The 21,411-nt window shown below is 43.9% G+C and overlaps 1 protein-coding gene across 6 annotated transcripts in view; it reads left to right on the forward strand.

Annotated features, from left to right (window-relative positions):
• Positions 1-449: 449 nt before the first annotated feature.
• PLCXD2 (phosphatidylinositol specific phospholipase C X domain containing 2) overlaps positions 450-21,411 on the forward strand; it is a 50,386-nt gene continuing 29,424 nt past the window's right edge. The window contains exons 1-2 of one of the 6 annotated variants that reach the window (XM_053903328.1): positions 450-789; positions 903-1,182. In XM_053903328.1, the coding sequence (XP_053759303.1) occupies positions 1,020-1,182 (163 nt within the window). In that variant the 5' untranslated portion in view covers positions 450-789; positions 903-1,019. Of the gene's footprint in view, positions 790-902; positions 1,183-9,102; positions 9,337-21,411 lie in introns of those variants that run through there. The other 5 variants (XM_053903329.1, XM_053903327.1, XM_053903330.1 and 2 more) reach the window with 5 other exon arrangements.

The following is a 21,411-nucleotide window of genomic DNA, read 5'->3' on the forward strand; positions in this document are numbered from 1 at the left end:
TTGACGTTGTCATCCAAGTATGAGATATTGCACGTTTCTCAGCCTCTTTACTTCCCGTATGTCTGCTGCCTCTGTGGTTTATGGAAAGTGTATAATACGTTCTATGTAATTGTCAGCGTGTGTGTGTCTAGGGAAAGAAGGGAGGAAAGAGACATTTGTGGTCGTGTTCAACATCTGAGTGCTGGCTGCGTGGAAGGCCGGAGGTCAGACCTGTCTGAGGTCTGACCAGCCCAGGCCAGCAAGTTTCCCTGCCTGCAGTCCCCGCAGCGGCGCCTGCCTAGCTTCACTGAGGCAGGAGTAGCGGAGGGAGGGGACCCGGCCGCGGAAGGGTGGGAGCGCTCGGAGGGGCAGCCCGGGAGGGCGCCAGCCAATCGGAGCGCGCTCCGCCAGCGGCCAATCACGGGCCGCGTAGCCCGGCAAATCTGCCCGGCAGTGCGGGGCGGGGCTGCAGGGAGTCCGGGTGCCGCCGGTTACACTTCTGAGCGCCTTCGGGAAGCCACAGGGCAGGGGGAGTGTGTGCTGAGAAGCCGGGGGAGGAGTAGTAGGCAGGCCCAGCTTCGGTGCCAGCCCAGTGACACACTAGCGGGGTAAATCTGGCTCGTGATGTGGCGCCCGGGCGCTCACGTGTGTGTAGACCCACCGGCTTCTCTGTGTGCCGTGTGGGCACCTGTCGTGTGAGTGGCTCCGGGCGTGGCTGCTCGTCGGACGTTCAGTTTCTGTAAGATTTATCTCTAGGGGCCTACCTAACCCCGGCTCCAGAGGGGAACGTAAGAAGTTTAACGGAGCCAGGTCTGAGCAGATTAAGGGAGTGGAACAGTGGCTGGGCCAGAGAGGGTGGGGACTGCGGGTGCTGGGGGGTGGGTGTGGGGGGTAGGGAACCATCTATTTGCCCCGTCTCCCAGGCAGAAGGCCCTTTGGCAAGACTGGCGTGACAAAGGTGGCCCTGGAATGTCTAAAGTCTGGACCATGATGATCACGGAGTGAGTGGCACCGGGCAGTTTGTTGACTGACAAAGAGGGATGCTAGCAGTTAGGAAGGTAAGGAGGAAACTCAGGATGGGGACCATCTGCTCCCCCAACCCCACCGGGACAAAGACATCATCGGAGGTCTGCAATGCCGACTGGATGGCCTCGCTCCCCCCTCACCTCCACAACGTCCCCCTTTCCAATCTGGCAATCCCAGGTACTCTTCTATTCCTACTTGTTCCCACTGTGTTTGCTTCTGCCATTTTAGAGTCATTAATGGATTGGGTTGCTTTTCTGTTGCGCTGAGAAAATAATTGCCAGTGACCTTACCAAACCTCTTTTTATTTCCAACCAAAAACTTAACACTGAAGCAGCTGCCATAAACAGATTTAAGTACACTGCATCATTGGCAAAAGAGACTCAGAAGAATGGAACACCATTTTTTGTTTATTTGTTTGTTTGGTTTTGTTTGGTTTTGTTTTTACTTGATAGCCTCATTCTAAGAATGTTACATTCTTAATGTTGGAACCAGGCCACATGAGGGGTGCATTTACCTGAATCACTTAAAGAAAAAAGGAGAGCTCAAGAGTAATGAATAAAGAGCCATTAACAATTTTCAATCTGGATCAAAATCAAAACTGAAAAGTATTTCGTGTCTCATTCATCTGACCTTGCATATACGAAAAACAAACAAACAAAGAAACGAAGTAAACAAAGATTAGCATTAGAGAACAGGTGCAGAACCAGGACTGAGTATAAAGACACATGTTTTTGCTGTTGGAAAAGCCAGAATTAGAGAATACAAATGCTCATCAGAGGTCACAGGCAGTCATTAGGTGTGATGAGCTGGTGTTTGAAGATTTCTCTCTATATATACAGGTGTCTGCCTGACTGATCTAGAACTAAAGCCTTGAAAAGCACTTCTGCTCCAGCCACTGTTTCTCGCCTGGGGGTTTTATGCCTTGGCATCACTCTCATTAAATTTATTAAATGTGTCCTCTTCCTTCCGCTCAAAGGCTGGTTAAAGCATGGTTTCTAGGGAAGGACGTGTGGCCTCCAGTGATCCTGGTCTGCTGTGCTGGACAAAGTTCCAGCCGCCTCAACTTGAAAAGTACCCCTAGGGGCAGGGGAGGGACTACTGCCAATGTTTCTCCCACCTGGAGACATAACAGTTGATGTTCACCCCTAGACTACCAGACAAACTCCCAGGCATCCCTGGGAGCAGTCTGATTTTTTAGTGGCTGAAAAGATGACCTCATGCAACCCAGATCTTTGCTTTCTATGCATGAGGAAGAGCGGGGCTGGCTTCAGATGCAGCCTTTTCCTTACTTGCCTCTTCTTTTGGAGGTCTTCCAGGTTCATTGTCCCTGTGGGCTCTTGCTGCTTTTGAGCAAAGAGAGGGCTGCTAAATCTCTTTATGGTTATGATCACTTGTGTTTTATCAGCCATTGACTATAGCTCCTTGGGAAATGCCTGATGGTCATGCTCCTGAACAGGTCTTTTCCGTGTTTAATTGACGCCTGTGGAGTCATCACTGAGATGATGCACAGGCTTCTTTTAACATTAGTCATTTGTCTTCGGGCTTTCCGGTGGAATTGTTTGGTCAGATGGTGTGGCAGGTAGTATGTGTTTGCAAACAGCATGGCATCTTAGGCAGGCCCTAAATGGCTCTGTCATTCTGGGCATGTCCGGGGTAGGTTGGAGCTTCCTCCTTCCTGTTGTACTTTGGACGGCTCAAAGCACAGCAGCAGCTCTGCCTGTGGCCTTGCACTCTGACACCGTGACTCCAGAAGGGAGCTGGGCATTTATTCTGCAATCTACAGGGTATCTCTCTAGAATTACTAGAATTGCCAGGGGAGGGGGGCAAAACAGCCAGAGCCTGATGCTGTAACTGGAAATGCTATGATTAGCCACCATGGAAGACACAGGATTTGTTCACCCTGCTTTGTGAAGTCTGGTCCTTCTATGCAGGGGGAAAAAAAAGAAAGAGAGAGAGAGAGAGAAAGGAAAAATGACCTTGACTCCTCTGACTCCTCAACATGCTGAATTCACTTCTGTGAATGCCCTTTTCCCAGCAGTGGAAGGGGCTTGAGTATATGTCTGCATAAGTCCAACACAGGAAAATCACATATTAAGTGCTAGCCATTTATGGACCCACCCCCACCCAGGCCTGCCCCCTCCCCACCGCTTTTCTTTCCCCTACCTCAAGCTTAATATTCCCTAGCTAATGGCTAGCAGTCAAGCTATGCCAAGGCTTGCTGAGAAATTCTGAAATACAGAAGGCATTCAGGAAGTGGTATTCATCATCTTCCCCCCCCCCCATCTGCCCTCATCCTCTTCCCCTCCATAATCACCTTCATCATAATAGTTATTATTTACTAAGCACTAACCTGCAGCACCCACTGGCAAACATTGCCTCAGATCTTTACACCTCCAAGATAGGTACTAACATCCTCATTTTGGAAATAAGAACATTCTTGTCCAGAGAGGTTAATTTTTTTTAAGATCACACAAATAGTGAATAACAGTACTAACATTCAAGCCCCTATCTAGCTGGCTCCAAACCCATACACTATCCCTGTGCCTCCGAGGGGGGCCTTGGAAAGGGCAGAGCAGCTGTGTGTGTGTGTGTATTGGGGGAGGGGGTGGTAGTCTCTAGCTAAAAACCAGTTTTCACAGACTGCCCTCTGCAGCAATGAAATAATTTTTAAAATCAGGTGGTCTTTATCTGAGTGATTATGTATCACTGGGAAGAGATAGATAGACACTCATATTTGTATAAATATCATGTATCTGAGTAATATATATTTTCATGTTTATAATTTCATATGTATATATGTATTTTATATGATATATGTGTGAGTGTGTGTGTGTGTGTGTGTGTATATATATATACAGTGGTATATATATATATGTATATATATATATAGTGGTACAGAAGTATCCCTGTTTAAAACTAAAACCCAGTAAGTTTCAAATTCAAATGTATTGCTTAAATCTATTTTGTGTGGTATGTATGTGGGCGTGTGCTCCTGTGTCTGACCGACGATGTGGGATGTCTGTAAGATTGTGTCAAATCTGTCAGGATGGGGGTGGGACAGCAGTGACCTGGGAAAGGTCAGAGAAAAGGCAATAACAGAACTGGAATAGAGTATTAGGTTCAAGTGCATCGGCTGCATTTGCCTAAGTCGTGATGGGAGAGAACATGTGTGAATGTGCACCTCTCAACAAAGCCTTGATGTATTATTTTACTTACACAACTGTTAAGGACACCTGTTAATGGCCAACATCACCCAAATATATTGAAATATCCCGGACAAGAACCTCAGAATGAATCTCATTGCCAAGTGTTTAGAATGACTGGGGACCCCAAGGGTAAAGGATCTGGAAATTGCAAAAATCAGATTTTTAAATTAGGTTTCAAAATCTACATATATTTTCACTGATGTTAATGAAAGCATGATATTCTTTTTGGACAAATGGACTGGTAGGAAAAATTTTTTCTGTAATTTGCATAGCTTTTAAATGAACTCTTTTTTTGTATTTTAGTGTATTCCTTCTCTTTTAAACCATGCTTTCCCCCTTCTTTTTATTGAAGGTAAACTCTTTAGTCTATTGGAGAGAGCCTTGAACTTAAGAAATTTGATATTGTTGATTCTGGCTGTTTGATACTGAAGAAGTATCTGAATTGCTCGGGACTTAGTTTCCTCATTTGTAATTAATACATTGGGTTAAATTAAATATAGAGTCTTTTCCAAATTAAAAATACTTTGATTAATTGGAGGTTTTGTTTTTTTTTTAATACCTGTTCTTTACCTAAATGTGAAAAGAGATGGGAAGAATGACTTATGTTAGGTCTAAAAGCCATTTCTTTTAGGCCTCTTTAAAACAAGAGATGATTTTGGCATGTGCAAACAAGTACTCACAATTGCCAAAATGAAGCAAGGCCCTCTCACTTTAGCATCCTAAAAGGGACTGTAGATTAGTGGCTCTAGATAAGCTGACCCTGAGTGCGTTTTAAGAAACTTCCGTGCTCAGGCCTGGGGGAAGACCCAAAGATGAATTAGGCATCAACCCTAGTGTAAAGGAGCTTACGATGTAGTTTTATATACATATATTACTGTACATAATGAAAAATGATTGGGGTAAATATTAAAACAGAGATATAAAGAAGGTGTTATAGAGGCACACGGAATAGAAAGATTAATTCCCATTAGTCCCTACTTTTCAGATGAGGAACTGCTTTGTTGAAAAAAATGGCATTTAACCTGAGATTTGAAGAATGGTCAAAATTTCAAGAGATGTGGCTAGGAGATCTGGGTTGGAAGGGGACTTTCCTGGTGAAATGAGCCAATTAAGGTAAGGGATGGGGGTATATACGGGAAGTGGTTGAAGGACCGACTTTCTTGCCTCCCAGTAGTGCTTTGTTAGTACCTGTCTCCTAGCACTTCTAATCACATTATTATTTTTAGCTATCTGTCTTCCACATCATCTATGAACAACTTGCACACGGAGAGTATGACTGATTTCTCTTTATAATCCTAGTTCCTAGTACAGGGAGGTATCTTGGTCATTGATGATGAGTGAATAATGGAATGCATGGAACTGGGGAGTAAGGATGCTGGAGAGTGGCTTGCTCACAGCCACTGTCCTGTTCCATTGTGATCAGAGCTAAACTGAATAGGTCAGTGAGGCTTACGTGGTGAAAAAACCGTATGAAGCAACCTGAATGTTTTCTGACCATTTCTTGTTACTTCTGCATAATGTTCCCATAGCTCTAGATAGGCTCATCACTGAGCCCCGTTAGAAATGAAAATTCTGGGGGCACCGGGGTGGCTCAGTGGGTTAAGCATCCAACTTCATCTCAGGTCATGATTTCACGGTTTGTGAGTTCAAGCCCCGAGTCGGGCTCCATGCTGACAGCTCAGAGCCTGGAGCCTGTTTCGGATTGTGTCTCCTTCTCTCTCTTCCCCTCCCCCACTTGTGCTCTGTCTCTCAAATAAATAAATAAATAAATAAATAAATAAATAAATAAATGTAAAAAAATGAAAATTCTGAGGCAGAGCAAAATGGTCAGGAGGGTCAGATGCAGAATTCTGATGTCACTTCTGTCCTAGGAACAATTCTTTCTCCCGGCATCCTCTCTGCCTCCTTTCTTCCCTTGTCAAATTTCAGCTTCTCGTGTTACCTGTCTGGCCTCAGCCTCAGTCTGCTCTCATTTCTCATTCCCCTCTTCACCTTTCTTCTACTGACCTGGCCTCTCCCTTTCCAGTGTCAGCCCTTGCTCAGATGCTCCTCAGTGCTCTCCAATTCCCAGAACTTCTCCGTTCTCATCTTACTGACAATCATCCCCTTCTTTACCTTTCTGGAATTCTATCCTTGTCCCATGTCCCATGCAGCTCTGCCTTTGGCCACGTGGTGATTTCTTTAGCTCTTCTCACATCCCACACGCATGACATGTAGACAACATTACTACAGGGGCAGGATCATTACTCAAATCCTGCTTTGGGAAGTTGGATTAGGTCTGGAGCATCTAACAAAGATTTGGGGACCCAAAACAGCATAACATACACTGTGGTACAAGAAGTTTAGGTTGGCTCTGCTTTGAGGGTAGCATGAACCATGAGTTGGCCCTAGAAAGAAACTCATCCTCCTACAGGATTTGAGGCTGTGGAAAACCAAGGACCAAGCTGAGTTTACCAGGATTGAGCCAATCAAGCAAAACAATCTAATGGGACCAAAATGGACTCTTAAGTGAGAATAGTTTTAGTTGGTTTTCATTTTTTTTCCCCTCTGGGTGGTAATGGTGAGTAATAAAAAGAGGCTATGACTTTGGTGTTCTTATTAGTAGCTGTTTCTTCTAATTCTAAGAAAGCTCATCACATCCTTAGATTTCCCCACCCTTGCCCCCCAATCACACAAAAGCCACAAGAAATTCAAGAATCACACGTGTCTGTAAGAAGCAGAACCATGGATTGGTTTAGAGCATTAATGCTAGAGCCACTCTGTCTGGATTTGAACCCCAACTCTGTCCCTCATGACTTTGTGACCTTGAGCAAGTTACTTAACCTCTCTGTGCTACAGTTTTCTTCTCTGTAAAACAAAGATAATAATGGCACTACCTCATTTAGTTAGTATGACAAATAAATTCATTCATATAGCGCGCTTAGAATAGTTTCTGTCACAAAATAATGTGTCTTTAGAAAATTAATTATGATAGTCCTTTATTAAAAACCTGCACCTGAAATGGACAACCAAGAAAAAGTATAAGATCAATCCATACCCTAAAGTAATTTGCAGTCTAGTTAAGGAACTGACCTTCCAATTAAGCCATGTGGCTCAGTGTTCCCTGTCTGATCAGATCAGGATAACTTGGTCATCCCCTCAAGGGACTTAGAATTAAGGGAAGGGTACCTGGATGGTTGCCCAGGATGTGAGTACCGAAGGAGCTGTAAGTTGCAGGATGAGGGGTGACCAAGAGAGCCAGAAACTCCTCTTCAGCTACTTACTGTGTCCTCTCATCCCACATTCAGCTGTCCAACTTTGTCATCTGCAGCCAGCCAAAGACTTTGGAAAAGACACAACTCTCTTTGACAGGACCACACTGGGAACTCCTCTTCTGCTCTTCTCATTTCCCCGTCACTGGCCCTCCTTGCCTAGTCATTGTGCTCCCAGCTCCGGAGTAGGGATGTTACAGAATGCTTTCCTTTGAATAGGTCTTTTTACATACTTTATAACTCTCTCTGCAGCCATCAGAATAACCTCACAATCTTCAAACACACACACCACCACCCATTGGCCAGTGCAGGCACACTGAGCTCTGACCTTGGCCTCACCCTCAGAAGAGCCCATGCCTCTTACTGTTTTCCCTTGATAAAGATCCTGCAAAACATTCCTACTGACCTCTCAAATCCTAGGAGCCCACGGCCTTCAATTATAGGCTGCTGTTTCAGATTTGCTTCTGAAGCTGAGAATCGGCTTCTATCACATGAGCTGATCTGGCCACCACCACCCCCACCACCCCCTGCCCCCATCTCTGTGGGACAGGTTGGCTCCAGTCTCTCCCAGGCCCCTAAGAACTTCTAAGTTCAGGCACACTGGAGGGAATGTTAGTGAGATGCTTTGCCTTTGGGAAAAGATTGGACCTCTTTACAAATGCTGAGTAACCCTAATTAGAGTTTCAAACCATGTCTTCAGAGGAGGGATTATTTATAGACATTGTAGTAGGTGTGTGTGTGTGTGTGTGTGTGTGAGAGAGAGAGAGAGAGAGAGAGAGAGAGAGAGAGGGAGGGAGGGAGGGAGAAGGGAAGGAGGGAGGGAGGGAAAGGATTTGAACACACATGGAGAACCGAACTGGCTGGGTGGGTTTGAGCAGTTCTGTACCTGGTTGAGCAGCGAGGGCCCTTCACCTTCTCTCAGCTATGGGAATTTGGATTCTATTGCTGAGTGCCCAGAAGGATCAATCAGCCGGTGGAGGATTACATTAATAGGCCTCTGGTAGCTCCAAGATGAAATGGGTTTGGCCCCAGAGGACTTGCATTGCTCTAAGGGGGAGATATAGGTTGTGCTAACCGTGAAGGGTCAGCCAGTCTTCCTTGGATGCATCTTCTACTAAGCAGCTGGAATTTTCTAAGAGAATGACAGGTGTTGTTGTTGTTGTTGTTGTTGAATTTCCAATTATCCTAGAACTATTGGCTATAAGGTATTATTTTTTTCCAGAGAACGTTCTGTCAGTAATTTTTTCCTCTGTACAGACCTGACAAGATCAAAATAAAGAGAGAAGTAGGAAGCACTTGTACCCTGTAAAGCTAACGTCTTGGGGTGCACAGCAGTCTGCAGTAATGGTAGAACTGAACAGTTCTTAGACTCTGTCAGATTGAGATGAATATTTTATGAACATGTATGATTTGAAGGCTTCTTTGTTGGAAGCAATATTCTTATAAAGTATAATTGAAACTGGATGGAAAAATGCCAGAGATAAAGGTGAAGACAGTAGCCCTCCTTCGTCCCTGGGTTGGAGTTCAGGTCATTGACCTGACAGGAGGTGCCCGTATGGATCTTCATAAGAAATACGTGAGCACATTGTGTCAATTTGGCTAATAATAATTGCAGGTGCTTAATCTTGGTTTTCCTTACCTACATTTGAAAAAATGTATTCATTTCAAGGAAAATCATGTACTCAAAGGATATTCATTGAGCACCTTTTGTGCCAGGTGCTGTGTTAGATGAGGTGAATATGGACAGCAGAAGATTCTTCTCCCTTCTCTTCATGAAGTTATGATCTTAGAAGAAAGTCAAAATTCAAACCCTAGGGAGAAGAATGAGTGGGGTGCTGTAACACTCAGAAAGCCGGTTCCCACTTCCGTTGCTGGTAGGAGGCAGGAAGCCCAGTCAGTTGGGCTTTCAAGGGATGACCTTTGTGGAATCAAAGAGCAAGTAGTGAATAGCCAGGTGTTACAGGTAGAGGGAAGATTGTCACAATGCAGAGGTACTGTGGAGCGAGAGATTAGTGTGACCTTGAGGAAACCCGAGAAGTCTGGTGTGGTCAGAACATAGACTTCATTTAAACAAAGGAACAGAGACGAGGCGGGGAAAGTAGGCTAATGAGCCTGGTGTGCCATGCTAGATTAAACCTTAAACATTATCCCAGGGCAGACAGCAGCCATTGAAAGACTTGGTCAGGAATGGGTGAAAAGCCCTCAAATAACCTCATACAGATGAATAGAAACAAAGTGACACATCAGTTATTAGGAATGCTGAGGGGTAATATGGGAAACTTATTTCTTTCATTCTATTTAGTACATACATATCGATTTCCTCTCACATGCCAGGCCCCCTCCTAGACACTAGTGGTTCAGTGATGATCATTACACGCTGCTCCTGCCTACAAAGAGCTTACACTGTAGTGGGAGAAATGGACATTTAATCAAGCAGTTATACTGGATGTGATGAGTCACTGCTTTCCTAAAAAACAAAACAAAACAAAACAAAACCTCAAGTAGTTCTAACACAATATACTATGATATATTATGTAGAATGATTAGGGAAGTAGAAGTTACTGCTGAAAGGAGCATATAACAAGCATTTACCAAGACTTGGGAGTCTAGGGAGGCCTCCTAGAGGAAGTGTTGAATAAACTTCAGTTGGAAGGATGCACAGAAATTAGCCCCCAGGATAAGAGAAGCAAGGAGAAATGTTCTAGGAGAGGAAGCAATATGGGCGAAGACCTCTACGAGAGAAAGTGATCCACTAAACACACCAGAATCGTTCACACTAGTTGTACTGTCGGTTGCAAGGAGGAGAGGGGCAAGGAATAAGGCGGCAAGACACAGGGAGGTCTAATAAGGCATGTTAAGAAGGTGAATGACAAGGTCAGCTTCATGTTTTGGAAAGACTGCTCTGGCTGCAGTCCACGAAATGTATTAGAGTTGGGAGTACTGTCGCCAACAAGACCAGTGAGGTTGTTGATGGGACCATCCAAGTGGGAGGAGATGTGGGCCTGAGGACAGGGACAGTGTGCATGAGGGAAAAGGGGAGACACTGGAGATATATTGGAGCAAGTATCCATAGGACTTGGCAATTCATTGGAGGGTGAAAATAGGGGCAGAGAAGAAGGAGCAAGTTACAGGTGATGGAGGGAAGCAGGTGTGCTTAGTTTGGGGCATGCTGAGGTCGAGGTACCTGTGGGACTTACCAGAATTGGGAGAAGGGCATAGACAGCACCCAGTGGAAATTATTGCAGAGCTCAATCTTACTTTTCACAATTTGCCCAACCCTCTACCCTCACCCACAGCTACTGTTATATCTAATATAAGATGATTTGAGTTTGAAATTAGTGCCTTGTATATATGTATGTATGTATGTGTGTATATATATATAAGTTTTATATATATATATATATATATATATATATATATATATATGTATATATGTAAAATCATATATATATAATTTTACTTTGTTCAGGAACTCTGTCCTGAACTTCTAGTCCCAAATAAGCAACCCTCGGAAGCTCATCTAGCATTCACTCATTCTGCATGAGTTCTATCATGTCTTGTTTAATGATTTCTTCAACTATAGTGGCAGTTTGGGGGCGGGAGTCGAGGTTAGCTCTGTGCACTCCAGCACAAACCAGCTGTGAAATGGAAACTTTAGTAACTTTACCATGTCATCACATCCCATTTATGCCACACACTCATATCTAGGGTTACACTAAAGGCTTCATAAAAGCAGGAGAATTTTGTAGTAGAATATTTAGTTTAATATAGGTTTTTCTTCTACCCTAAACATTTTCTACTTTTCCCCTGAACTTTTATATTAGTCTTATTTTTGTGTTAAAAACTGAAAAGTTGTTAAAGAGAATGTGATTATCTTAGAACTGAGAAGGCTTATCAGGGGATGATCAAGTGCCCTTTGTGAGGTGTTACTCTACCAATGATGATGCCATCTGTTCAGATACAAAGCAGAGTGATAATTAGCAAAATAGAGAAAAAATTTCTTATTAATGAATTACCTATACAATCTCTTACTTTGGGGTGAGGATCAGAGTCTACTGGATTATCTGAGGAAGAGTCTTTCAAAAGAAAATAGATACCCATTCATCTGTAGAGGACTGGGTGCTGGGGACCCAGGTGGCTCAGTCAGTTAAGCGTCTGACTTCAGCTCAGGTCATGATCTCGTGGTCCATGGATTCAAGCCCGCGTCGGGCTCTGCTGATAGCTCAGAGCCTGAAGCCTGGTTTGGACTTTGTGTCTCCCTCTCTCTCTACCCCTCCCCACTTGTACTCTGTCTCTGTTTCTCTCTCAAAAGTAAATAAACATTAAAAAAAAATTTTTTTTAATGCCTCCCATACACGGAATTGAAACCCCTTTGACTCACATAAACCCTAGGATGTTGGGGCCGATTCAGAGAATATCTAGGGCAGTTGGATTCTCATGGTGCCCCGCAGAGCCCCTGTGAGGCTTGGTGCCCCTCAGGACTCCTTCCTCAAGGCCAGAAGTGGGGACTGTTGGGGCAGACCTTTAACAAGCCCTGCTTGTATTTGTTTGACATATAAATACCTCTTTTGACAACATTCCAGGTCTGAAAAGCACCACTAAAATCCCTGATTTACTCCAACTGTCTAGCTCATCCAGCCAGGGAGGGGTAGACCAGGAGTAGCTCTCTGGATTCCTGGGCTAATATTGGTCCTCAGGCAGTGGGATGCCTCTTGGCTTCTGAGTGCATAAAAAGAAGTTGATCAGCATCCTCTGCTTTCCAGTATTTTGCCTTACCCAGTTGCTTTGTTGCCTTGTGAATAATTCTGAATTCAGTAGGCACCTGATTAAAAATTAAATTGGCCACATGGCTCTCTCAGATTTTCCAGGCAGATTGACAGTTATTATTGATACTCTACCACATGTCCTATGGAAAATAATCCAATCGGATAGGTAAAGTTTATCCCTTTGGGCCAACAAGGTTTAAAGATGTTATTCTGTGGTTTGGGAGTCCACTAAATGGTCCCCTGATCTCGAGCCTTGGACTCATGTTGACTTGATTCTGTAAAGCTCAAAGATGCCTCAGCCTTTCTGCACTTGTCAGCATGAAGTCAAATTCTCTACAAATGCTGTATTTTCCCCAAGGACCTAATTCAGGTGTGTGACATCGGAGACCCATGTTATTAGAGATGTTATTAGAAAATACTTTACACAGGCATAAGTTGCAGGAAATCTACTCTCTGGGACTTTTCCTTTTAAATTGTTCAATTCAGTGTTTTATTATAGCTCCTCCTTTAGTCATCCTTTTTGGTTTATTTTTGTCCTGTGTGTTTTCTGACATATTCCTCCTCGTTGACCCAAATAACTCAAGCTAGGACAGATGGAGATAAATGGAACAAGGTATATAGGTGCTGGGGGTGAAGAGGTGCAGACAGTGAACTCAGCCCGTTTAAAGAGGATGGATGGACCAAAGAGAAGTTTGGGAAAGGATCAGAGTCCCTAGGCTTACCTGCCCTAGGCAACTCTCTCATCTGTTCATTCAAGCAATCATGCTTACATTTATTCTACATACACGTATTCGGTGCCTACTATATGCCAGAAACTTAGGAACTGTAGAGTTATGGGTGTGATAAGATATGCTCCCACCCTGAAAAACTCACAGTCAGATGGCAGTGACAGATATGGAGATAATTGCCACACAGTGTCCCAGGTTCATCACGTGTGGACAAAAGTCCGTGGGAGCACAATGAGAAAAGCGGTTGAATCTACTTGGCGGAGTCAGTGAGCTCACAGACAAATGATTGTGACCTGGGTCACATACAGGTAATTAAAATGAAAAGGCAGGGGACAATGAATTTATTTCCAAGGACTGTGAGGGTTTTCTGTTTTGCTTTGTTTTTTTAAGCAAATCTTTTGGTATATCCCGTAACCACAAGGCCCATTTCTTATATATAACTTTGCAAATGGGTATGTTCTAAGCTCAGGCCACAGACCTACTTTAACATGCAAAATTACAATTTGTTCATATCACATTTCCACATTCATAGAGATGAAATACCTGATCCATAACACAAGATGTTTTCTATAAAAGCTGCCCTAAACATTTTCATCATCTAAAGACACGTTCATTTTTAGGTCTGTTCTTAATATTTTTTATCTCTATTTTTAGTTTTTATACACATGAGAAACAGGGTAAAAAAGTAGTTCAGAGTAGTTGAGAAGGGTTCTATTTTAGCATACTAAGGATCTAATCCTAATTACTAGTTACATTACCTTGAATGAAAAGTTTAATCCCTCTGTCCCTTAATTTTCCCATCTGTAAAATGGAAATAATTACAGTATCTACTTCATAAGCACAAGGTTAGAGAAAACACAGTCCGTAAATCTGCCCTCACTGTGACATCAATTGGCAGTTTGGGGGTCTTCAAGATCACCCTTAGTTTTGCCAGATAATTTGCTAGAAGGACTGACAACTCACTGGAAACTGTTATACTCACAGTTACTGTTTATTACAGCTAAAAGCTACCGGTTAAAATTGTCCAAGTGAAGAGGTGCACAAGACAGGGTCCAGGACAGTTCCAAATGTGGAGTTTCTGTTGTCCCATCTCCTGGAGCTATGGACAGCGCTACTGTCCTGGAATTGATGGGTGACAGTATGCACAAAGTACTGCTGGCCGGGGCAGCTCACCTGAGCCTTGGGGTCCAGAGTCTTTACTGAGGCTCCACATGGCTGACCTCAGTATCCAGCCCCTCTGAGGTCAAGCCTATATCTACATGACTCAAAGCCATTACCATAAATCTCATCCTTAGATTTTTTTGATGTGGCTCCAAAGTCCCCAGGTAAATAAGGATGCTCATATCAGGCAAGCTATTCCAAGGGTTCCAGAGATTACCTCACCTCCCAGGGCCAAGAAAAAGACCAGCCCTCTCCTTGGGCAAAGTTACATTCTTTTTCCTACACAACAAAGTTGTTTCAGAATTGAATGAGATATACCTGCAATGTGCTTAGAATGTTGCTTAACACAAAATAAACATGAATTTTGGATACACAGCTATGTTATTAATAAGCCTTTTTGATTGTCTAATGTATACCTAGCATCATACTGGATACTATAGGAAATCTTTGAAACATTAACGAGGTGTAGTGTGTAATCTTGTAGGAGAGATACAAAGGTTCAAGTAAAGCAAATGAGAGCAGAATGTGGTGAATGTAACAGTAAAGAAGTAAGCAAAGTGTGCTAGGGACCTGGGGAAGGGAACAGGTACTTGCAGATGGGGTTTCAGCTGCCCTGGGAGGACACCTGGGAGCTGGTGGAGGATGGGGAGGATTTTGATACGGGGAAGAGGGGCATCCCAGACACAGAGAACCAAAGGAATGAAATCAGAGATGGGAAAACAAGGGTACCTTCAGGGGACAGAGGAGTGACAGAAGGAGGTGGGAAAGGACTGGGCAGACAGACTTAAGGCAGATTGAGAGAGGTTTTCAGTGTGGTGTGGAGCACTTCATGCTTTATCTGGCAGACCGTAGCGAGCCAGTGGCAATTTAGGGACCAGAGAAAACCCTGAAAGAAAATGCAATCCCTTTTCATAACTCCAGTCTTTGTACCCGCTCGTTCCTCTACCATCACACATCACAGCCTCCCTCCCGACAGCCCCCACTTCACTTGGCCCAAGACAACTCCTCCTGCAAGAAACAGCTCAGTGTCATTTCTGAGCACACCTCCATTAGGGGATGCATTGTATGCCATTGGGACTGCTTACCTGTCTTTCCACTACACACGGCAGTGTTTTGTCACCTCTATATACTCAGTGTTTTGTTCAGAATAAGTACCTTGCGCAAATAAAAAGGAGGGAGCCAAAGAGAGGGAGATGGAATTTGGAAATATCTACAGAAAATTTAAGGAAAAAGAACACATATTTCTAGCTAATTTAAGGAGAAACTAGGACACAAAGAGAAAGTAGAAATACCTAAGGTAAGACAAAATCTTGTAAGTGCCTAGCAAAGTCCTCTCAGGGTATCCCAAGGCTTGATAAGATGAGATGAGATGAGATGAGATGAGATGAGATGAGATGAGATGAGATAAAATAAAATAAAATAAAATAAAATAAAAATAATAGAAGAACTTACTTATATAACACATATAAAGCATTTACTAGGTGCCTGAGATTGCTGCACTTGATTGATGTAAATCTGGTTAAGCTTTACAACCCAGTGATGCAAGTGCTATTATCTCCATTTTACAAATGAAGAAACTTGAAGTTCAGAGAAGTTAAGCAAATTGCCACAAAAGTCCTGATAACAGTACTAGAATCGTAAAAATTAGATCTTGCCAAATCCATTTAAGTGCTCTTGAGTAAAAGACATTTATGGAGATGGAGATTGACCCAGTGCTGGACTGCAACTTCACTTCCTCTTGTTGGTCGTAATAAAGAACAGTTTTCTTTTCATCCGAGGCATTTGTTTCCATGCCAGGACTCTAATGCCTGAGTACCCATGAGGATGGTTGTGTTTGAAAGACTGCCTGCTAACCTGTTCCGGCTGAACAAGCCACATCTTTTTTTTTTTTTTTTTTTTTTCAAGACCAAACATCTAGGAGACTTTTTATTGACTCAGAACAGAAGCAGCCCAGTGGTTTAAGTGGTCTGTGTAGTAATCGCCCAGCAAGGTTCCAGCAGAGAAAAAAATCTTTCTGCCTTGATACCAAAAGATCAACAGAGGCTTTGAGCATGTGTGTAAGCTTGTCAGGACACTCATCTTCCAGAGTGGGGTGTGTTTTCATTCACTTTCCCTGCTGTGTGTAATGTACAAATTTCCTTTAAACCTATCATTTCATGTAATTTAGACTGCTACTTGTTGGATTTCTCCTCCTCCCTTTTCCCTTTCCTCTGTCAGAGTACCAAGCTTAGTCTTTCATTTACAGGACAGAGAAAAAAACCCTCGTTCCTGAGGGGACCTAGCCGAGGAGCTTCCCTGGATCGTGACCATTCTGCAGTTTGTCAAATGAATCTTAAAATAACCCTGCCCTGTGAAAACTTTCAGCCGAGCTAAGTGACAATGAAGGTGTTTTTTTTAAAGTCCCCACAATAAATTTCATAAAGATGTCCCACAGAGCCATCAAACGCCAGCCTTTGGAGTGAAAGGAGCTGTCACATAAAGGTTGAACAAGAAGTGAGCTACTGGCCAGTGTGTTCAACGTGCAGATCCACCGCTAGCCAATCGCAAGATGGGAAAATGAGGACCTCCACCTGTGTGAAGGGGAATTTCTCCAGCAACTTCACAAAATGCTCAGATGAGCCAAAAATAAATAAAAGACCACCCCTCAGGCTTGGATTGATTTGCTTCTTGCAAATATGATGAGTCAAGTCCATAAGCACATTTTCTGCTTAAGTATAGACCATATGAAAGAAACGTATCTTATTGCTTTGCAATGATTAATAATCCTTGTTAAAATAGGGTCATGAATTCCGTTAGTGAACTGTTACTAAATTGGAATCATCCGGTTCTTAAGGAAGAAGAGATCCTAAGGCTCATTTGACCCACCTTCCTAAATTTGCAAATGGAGCGACCAACCTCCAGTGTGAATTTGCAATGTGAAGTTCACACAAGTAATCAGAGCAGAACCAGCACTGGGATTGAAAGCTCTGAGCTGAGGAACGACAAAGAAAATGTTTCCTCAACTGAGAGAAGGTTACAGTGCCCTCGTGTGTCCCTACATAGAAATTATTCATGTCTTTACAAAATAGAGAGTCACTTTAATCTCTCCTTCAAGTTTCTACATTGGGATGAGGGCAGGTATTTAGCACTAAAAACAAACCCTGCGATCACCATGTTTTAAGTAAATATGCAGTGCATTTGACTTATTTAATCATTAAGGATATGGAAGCAACAATATCCCTAGAGCCGCTTTGTGTGGATTCTGGTTGAACAGACTTGGATTTCTGTCCCAGGCCACTTGAGATCTCTGTAGCCCTGAACTAGTCGCAAAACCAGCCTGCCCCTCAGTTCCTCATCTGTAAAATGCTGGTAATCACTGCCCTGCAGGATTGTGGCAGAGATGAAAATGTTGTGGGATCTTTTACCTCAATCGCTGGGGTTCGTGGTCTCGCCACTTGGAAGAATGAAGAAAGAGGTGGACACAAAATGAGCAGCAGGCCAAAGTTTATTAGAGTATAAGATTAGAAAGGAAGAACAGTAAGAAAGCTCTCTTCACAGAGAGGGGGCATTTGAAAGTGAGTGCCCACCGATAATAGGAAAGGGTCCTTGTTTTATAAGGTTCTGGTCATCCCCACCCCCCCAACTTCTCCCTTGTTCCTTCTCACATTTTACCTTTATTGGCTGGATAATTAACTCTAGGTGTTGGGTTGTCCATTCCTGATTGGCTTGTTTCCATTGTATGAGGGATGGTCTAAGGCCACATCATTCCTTGTGGGTCATAGGTTTTATGGTCTACTAATTTTTAGGTCTTTTGTCAAATTCCTGAGAGAAATCGGGGTGGGGGGGGAGTAGGTGGTCTCTGTTACATTCTTAAGAGGAACCTTATGCCTGAGGGGGTTTGCCGTGGTCAGACACTCCCACCATTGTTCCAAAATACGTGTTTTTCCCCACCCAGGACCTCAGGTCCTATCCTTTCCCTCTCTGCCTACTGAATCCTATCTTTTCCTATCATAAAATGAGATCATGTAAGCAAAATGCCCAGCTGGACATTTGGGTACATAATAAATACTCAGTAGATTGAAGTAGTTGTTATTGTCAGACGTGAGCCCTTACCAGGGATCACCTGCCGAGTACATGAGGAAGGAATGGAATGCAAATGCTGGGGAGGTGGACAGATTGTCTTTGGGATACTTTTAGCTCTCCGATAAAGAGGTTTGCATCAGCTCCAGGGGCAGAGGGAAAAGGAGTTAATTTTTAAAGAAATATGTACTCGATATATGATTCGTCCAAAATAAATTCTTCCTTCAGATGGGGAAATTTAAATGGAACTAGGCCAAATGGCTCTCCCATAGGTGAAATTTCTTTCAGAGATAACATCTGGTCCCTGGCACCAAGGGTCCAGCAATCAAAGAAAAAGTTTCTACTCTGAAAAAAGGTCTGAAAATTGGATTTATTTATGTCATTGACCCAGTTCTTTTCGAAGTCTTTATTTTTTGAGAGGGGTAACTATATTCAAATCAATAAGAGCAGAGGTGAAAAACAATAGCTGGATGAATTCATCCTTTGATTTTAATTTGCCTTAACTGTTTATTTGATGAAACAAACTATCTCAGCCTAAGTGTTGGGCAGAACTGCAGTAAATCAAGTTCTTGCCCCAACGAGTGAAGGTTCCCTCCTCCCTCCAGTAATTCTCACAGCCATCCTTTTCATACACATGGGAGGGAGATATCATTACGTACACTACAAGGAGACTTGACTTTTTTTTTTTTTTAATTTTTCTTATGTTTATTTATTTTTGAGAGAGAGGGAGACAGAGTGTGAGCCGGTGAGGGGCAGAGAGAGGGAGTCACAGAAGCCGAAGCAGGCTCCAGGCTCCGAGCTGTCAGCGCAGAGCCCGATGCGGGGCTCAAACCCACGAACCGTGAGATCGTGACCTGAGCTGAAGTCAGACACTTAACCGACTGAGCCACCCAGGTGCCCCGAGACTTGACTTTTAATTGTTAGTGGAAGTGCAGAGTCTGGCGATTCTGTCTGTACCTTTCAGGAGCTTGTTGGAGAATTGAAAGAAATAGTCCAATAGTAGGTGAGCCGGAAAGGTGGTGGGGTGAAGGAACACGTCGCCTATGCATTGATCCTCGATCTTTTTTGTCCTTACATCACTGGGGAAAAGGAAAGGAAAGATTGGGCCGGCCTCTGTTTTCTAAATGCTTATTCTAGATACCATTGTCCCTGGGAGGTTTCCTTAGATGATGGCACTCCAAGAACAGATAAAAGGCTGCTCAGAGCTTGCAAGCCTCGCCCCTGGGGTCGTTCATCCTTTCTGGGAATCCGGTGCCTTTAAAGAAGGCAAATGCACACACGAAGCCAAGGCATTTATTATTTATGGGCAGCTCATCGAGCTTACCTCTGTCTGTGGAGGAACAGAATGGAAGCGTGTGAGTCCCAGCAGTGAGACACCATGCTCAGCAGCACCGCGCAGCGGGAGGCAGCACGCTCAGCCACACGTGCAGCGGTGCCACGTCAGCTCCAGAAGGCTCTACTCTGCACGGTTGCGGTGCTCTTCTGGGTAGTGGCAAGCTTGAGCTGGACTCTCCTTGTGGTCGTAAATCTTTAGTCAACTAACAGAAAGGTATTGCCTGACTCACACTTGCAAGTCTCCTATTTGTATGGATTAACTGAACAGTATATCGTGTGGCTGCTCTCGTGACCTCAGTAGCATTTGTGAAACTCGCTCTTCCTGGCGTTTGTCTCCTTTTCTGCATTGTGCTCTTGTGTCTTGATACATTGCCTTTCTCCGTAGAATGGCCCTAAAATTTATACATCTTGCTTTTATGGATGCTTAACCTTGCTAGCCCTGTGATAGGGTTTTAATTCCAGCATACTTACGAAAGACTTTTCGTAAAGGGATCTTTTTGAAGACCATCTCAATCAGAGAGAAGCCTCCTCCTGCTTTCCCGCCTTCTCCCACCTTCATGTGGCACCACCCCCACTCCCCAGCCAGGTGTACCCCCTGCCTGCAGACTCCAGCCCAGGCAGGGTGCCAGAGGCAGAGAGGGACAGTCCCGCGAAGGGGAGCCCTGCTGTGATGGGGACATAAGCAGGGCTGGACAGAGACACGGTTTGCTTTGAGCAGCTTAATAGTGCAGCACCCCTTCACTGTCTCGTTAAACCCTACTGGTTCTCGACTTAGAGAAAAAGGCAGAACTGAGACGGTACCACACCTTTGAAAACTCCCTGTTAGGTTTGTTCCCTCCCCTGAGTCTCCCTTGAGCTCTGCAGCCCCTGTGATTCCCTCTTTGTTCCCCCTTCAGATTCCCAGCCTTCCTCCGGGCCTCCCACCCTCCTGTCTCCCTTTCCTCAGTGGAGCCCTTCAGGGCCTTCCAAGTTTCTGTCTCCAAGCTCGCACGTCCCACCCCCGCTTAATACTGCTTCAAGTGTGTCTGAAGCCGTTGGTGCCCAAGATGAATATTTCAGCTGTGCTTAGCAAACAAAAGATACCACAGTTACCAGGACTCACTCTGCTTAGAGGAGAGTATGTATTAAAAAGGACCTTTTTTTCCTTATCACATGTTCATATTCGAGATGAAGAGTTTACTATGTGCACTAAAAAGAGCTTTTCTTTCTCTCTCTCTTTCTTTCTTTCTTTTAAAAAAATCTTGCTTATTTTATAAGAAGTCACTGGTAAGAACCTGTGTCAACTGGCACCAAATCTGCAGTTTACCCAAGGTCCCCTGTGGACTGGTCCCTTCAGCTCCCACTCTGCTGGTGCACCCGTCCACATGGCTGTCCCTGGGAGCCCACAGTCCTGGCAGAACTGGCTGTCATGAGTCAGGAAGATGCCAGAGAAGGAGCTGAACGGGAGTCCACAGAAAGAGCTGAACAGTAAGGGATCTGGAGTCCAGTTGAGCCAATGATCTCTGAAGGGCCAGAGGGGTCCCTCGTACTCCTTGTCACCATCTGAGTCTGAGAGTGGACACTGGTGCTAAGGGAGTGAGTAGTTCCTAAATAGCTCTTCTTTCTAAACTTGGCCTTGCTGATAAGTTCCATGTGCATACTGAGGTGTATGTTTAGCCATTTCTAAAATTAAGTAGTGGTGTTTCCAATCCTTCAGATTCTGTGTCTCCCCCCTCTCTCTACCCCTCCCCCACTCATGCTCGCTCGTGTGCTCTCTCTCTCTCTCTCTTTCTCTCAAAAAGAAACAAAAAAAAAATTGTATGAAGAACAGAGTCATCTGGGTTCTAGGTAAATCAAGGCATAAAATCCTCTTATTTTCTCAGAAAAAATTTAACCCTTTAAAATGACTTAACAAAGCATC

Source organism: Panthera pardus, unplaced genomic scaffold (assembly GCF_024362965.1).
Source record: "Panthera pardus isolate Hobbes unplaced genomic scaffold, ASM2436296v1 HiC_scaffold_16, whole genome shotgun sequence".
Lineage (NCBI taxonomy): Eukaryota > Metazoa > Chordata > Mammalia > Carnivora > Felidae > Panthera > Panthera pardus.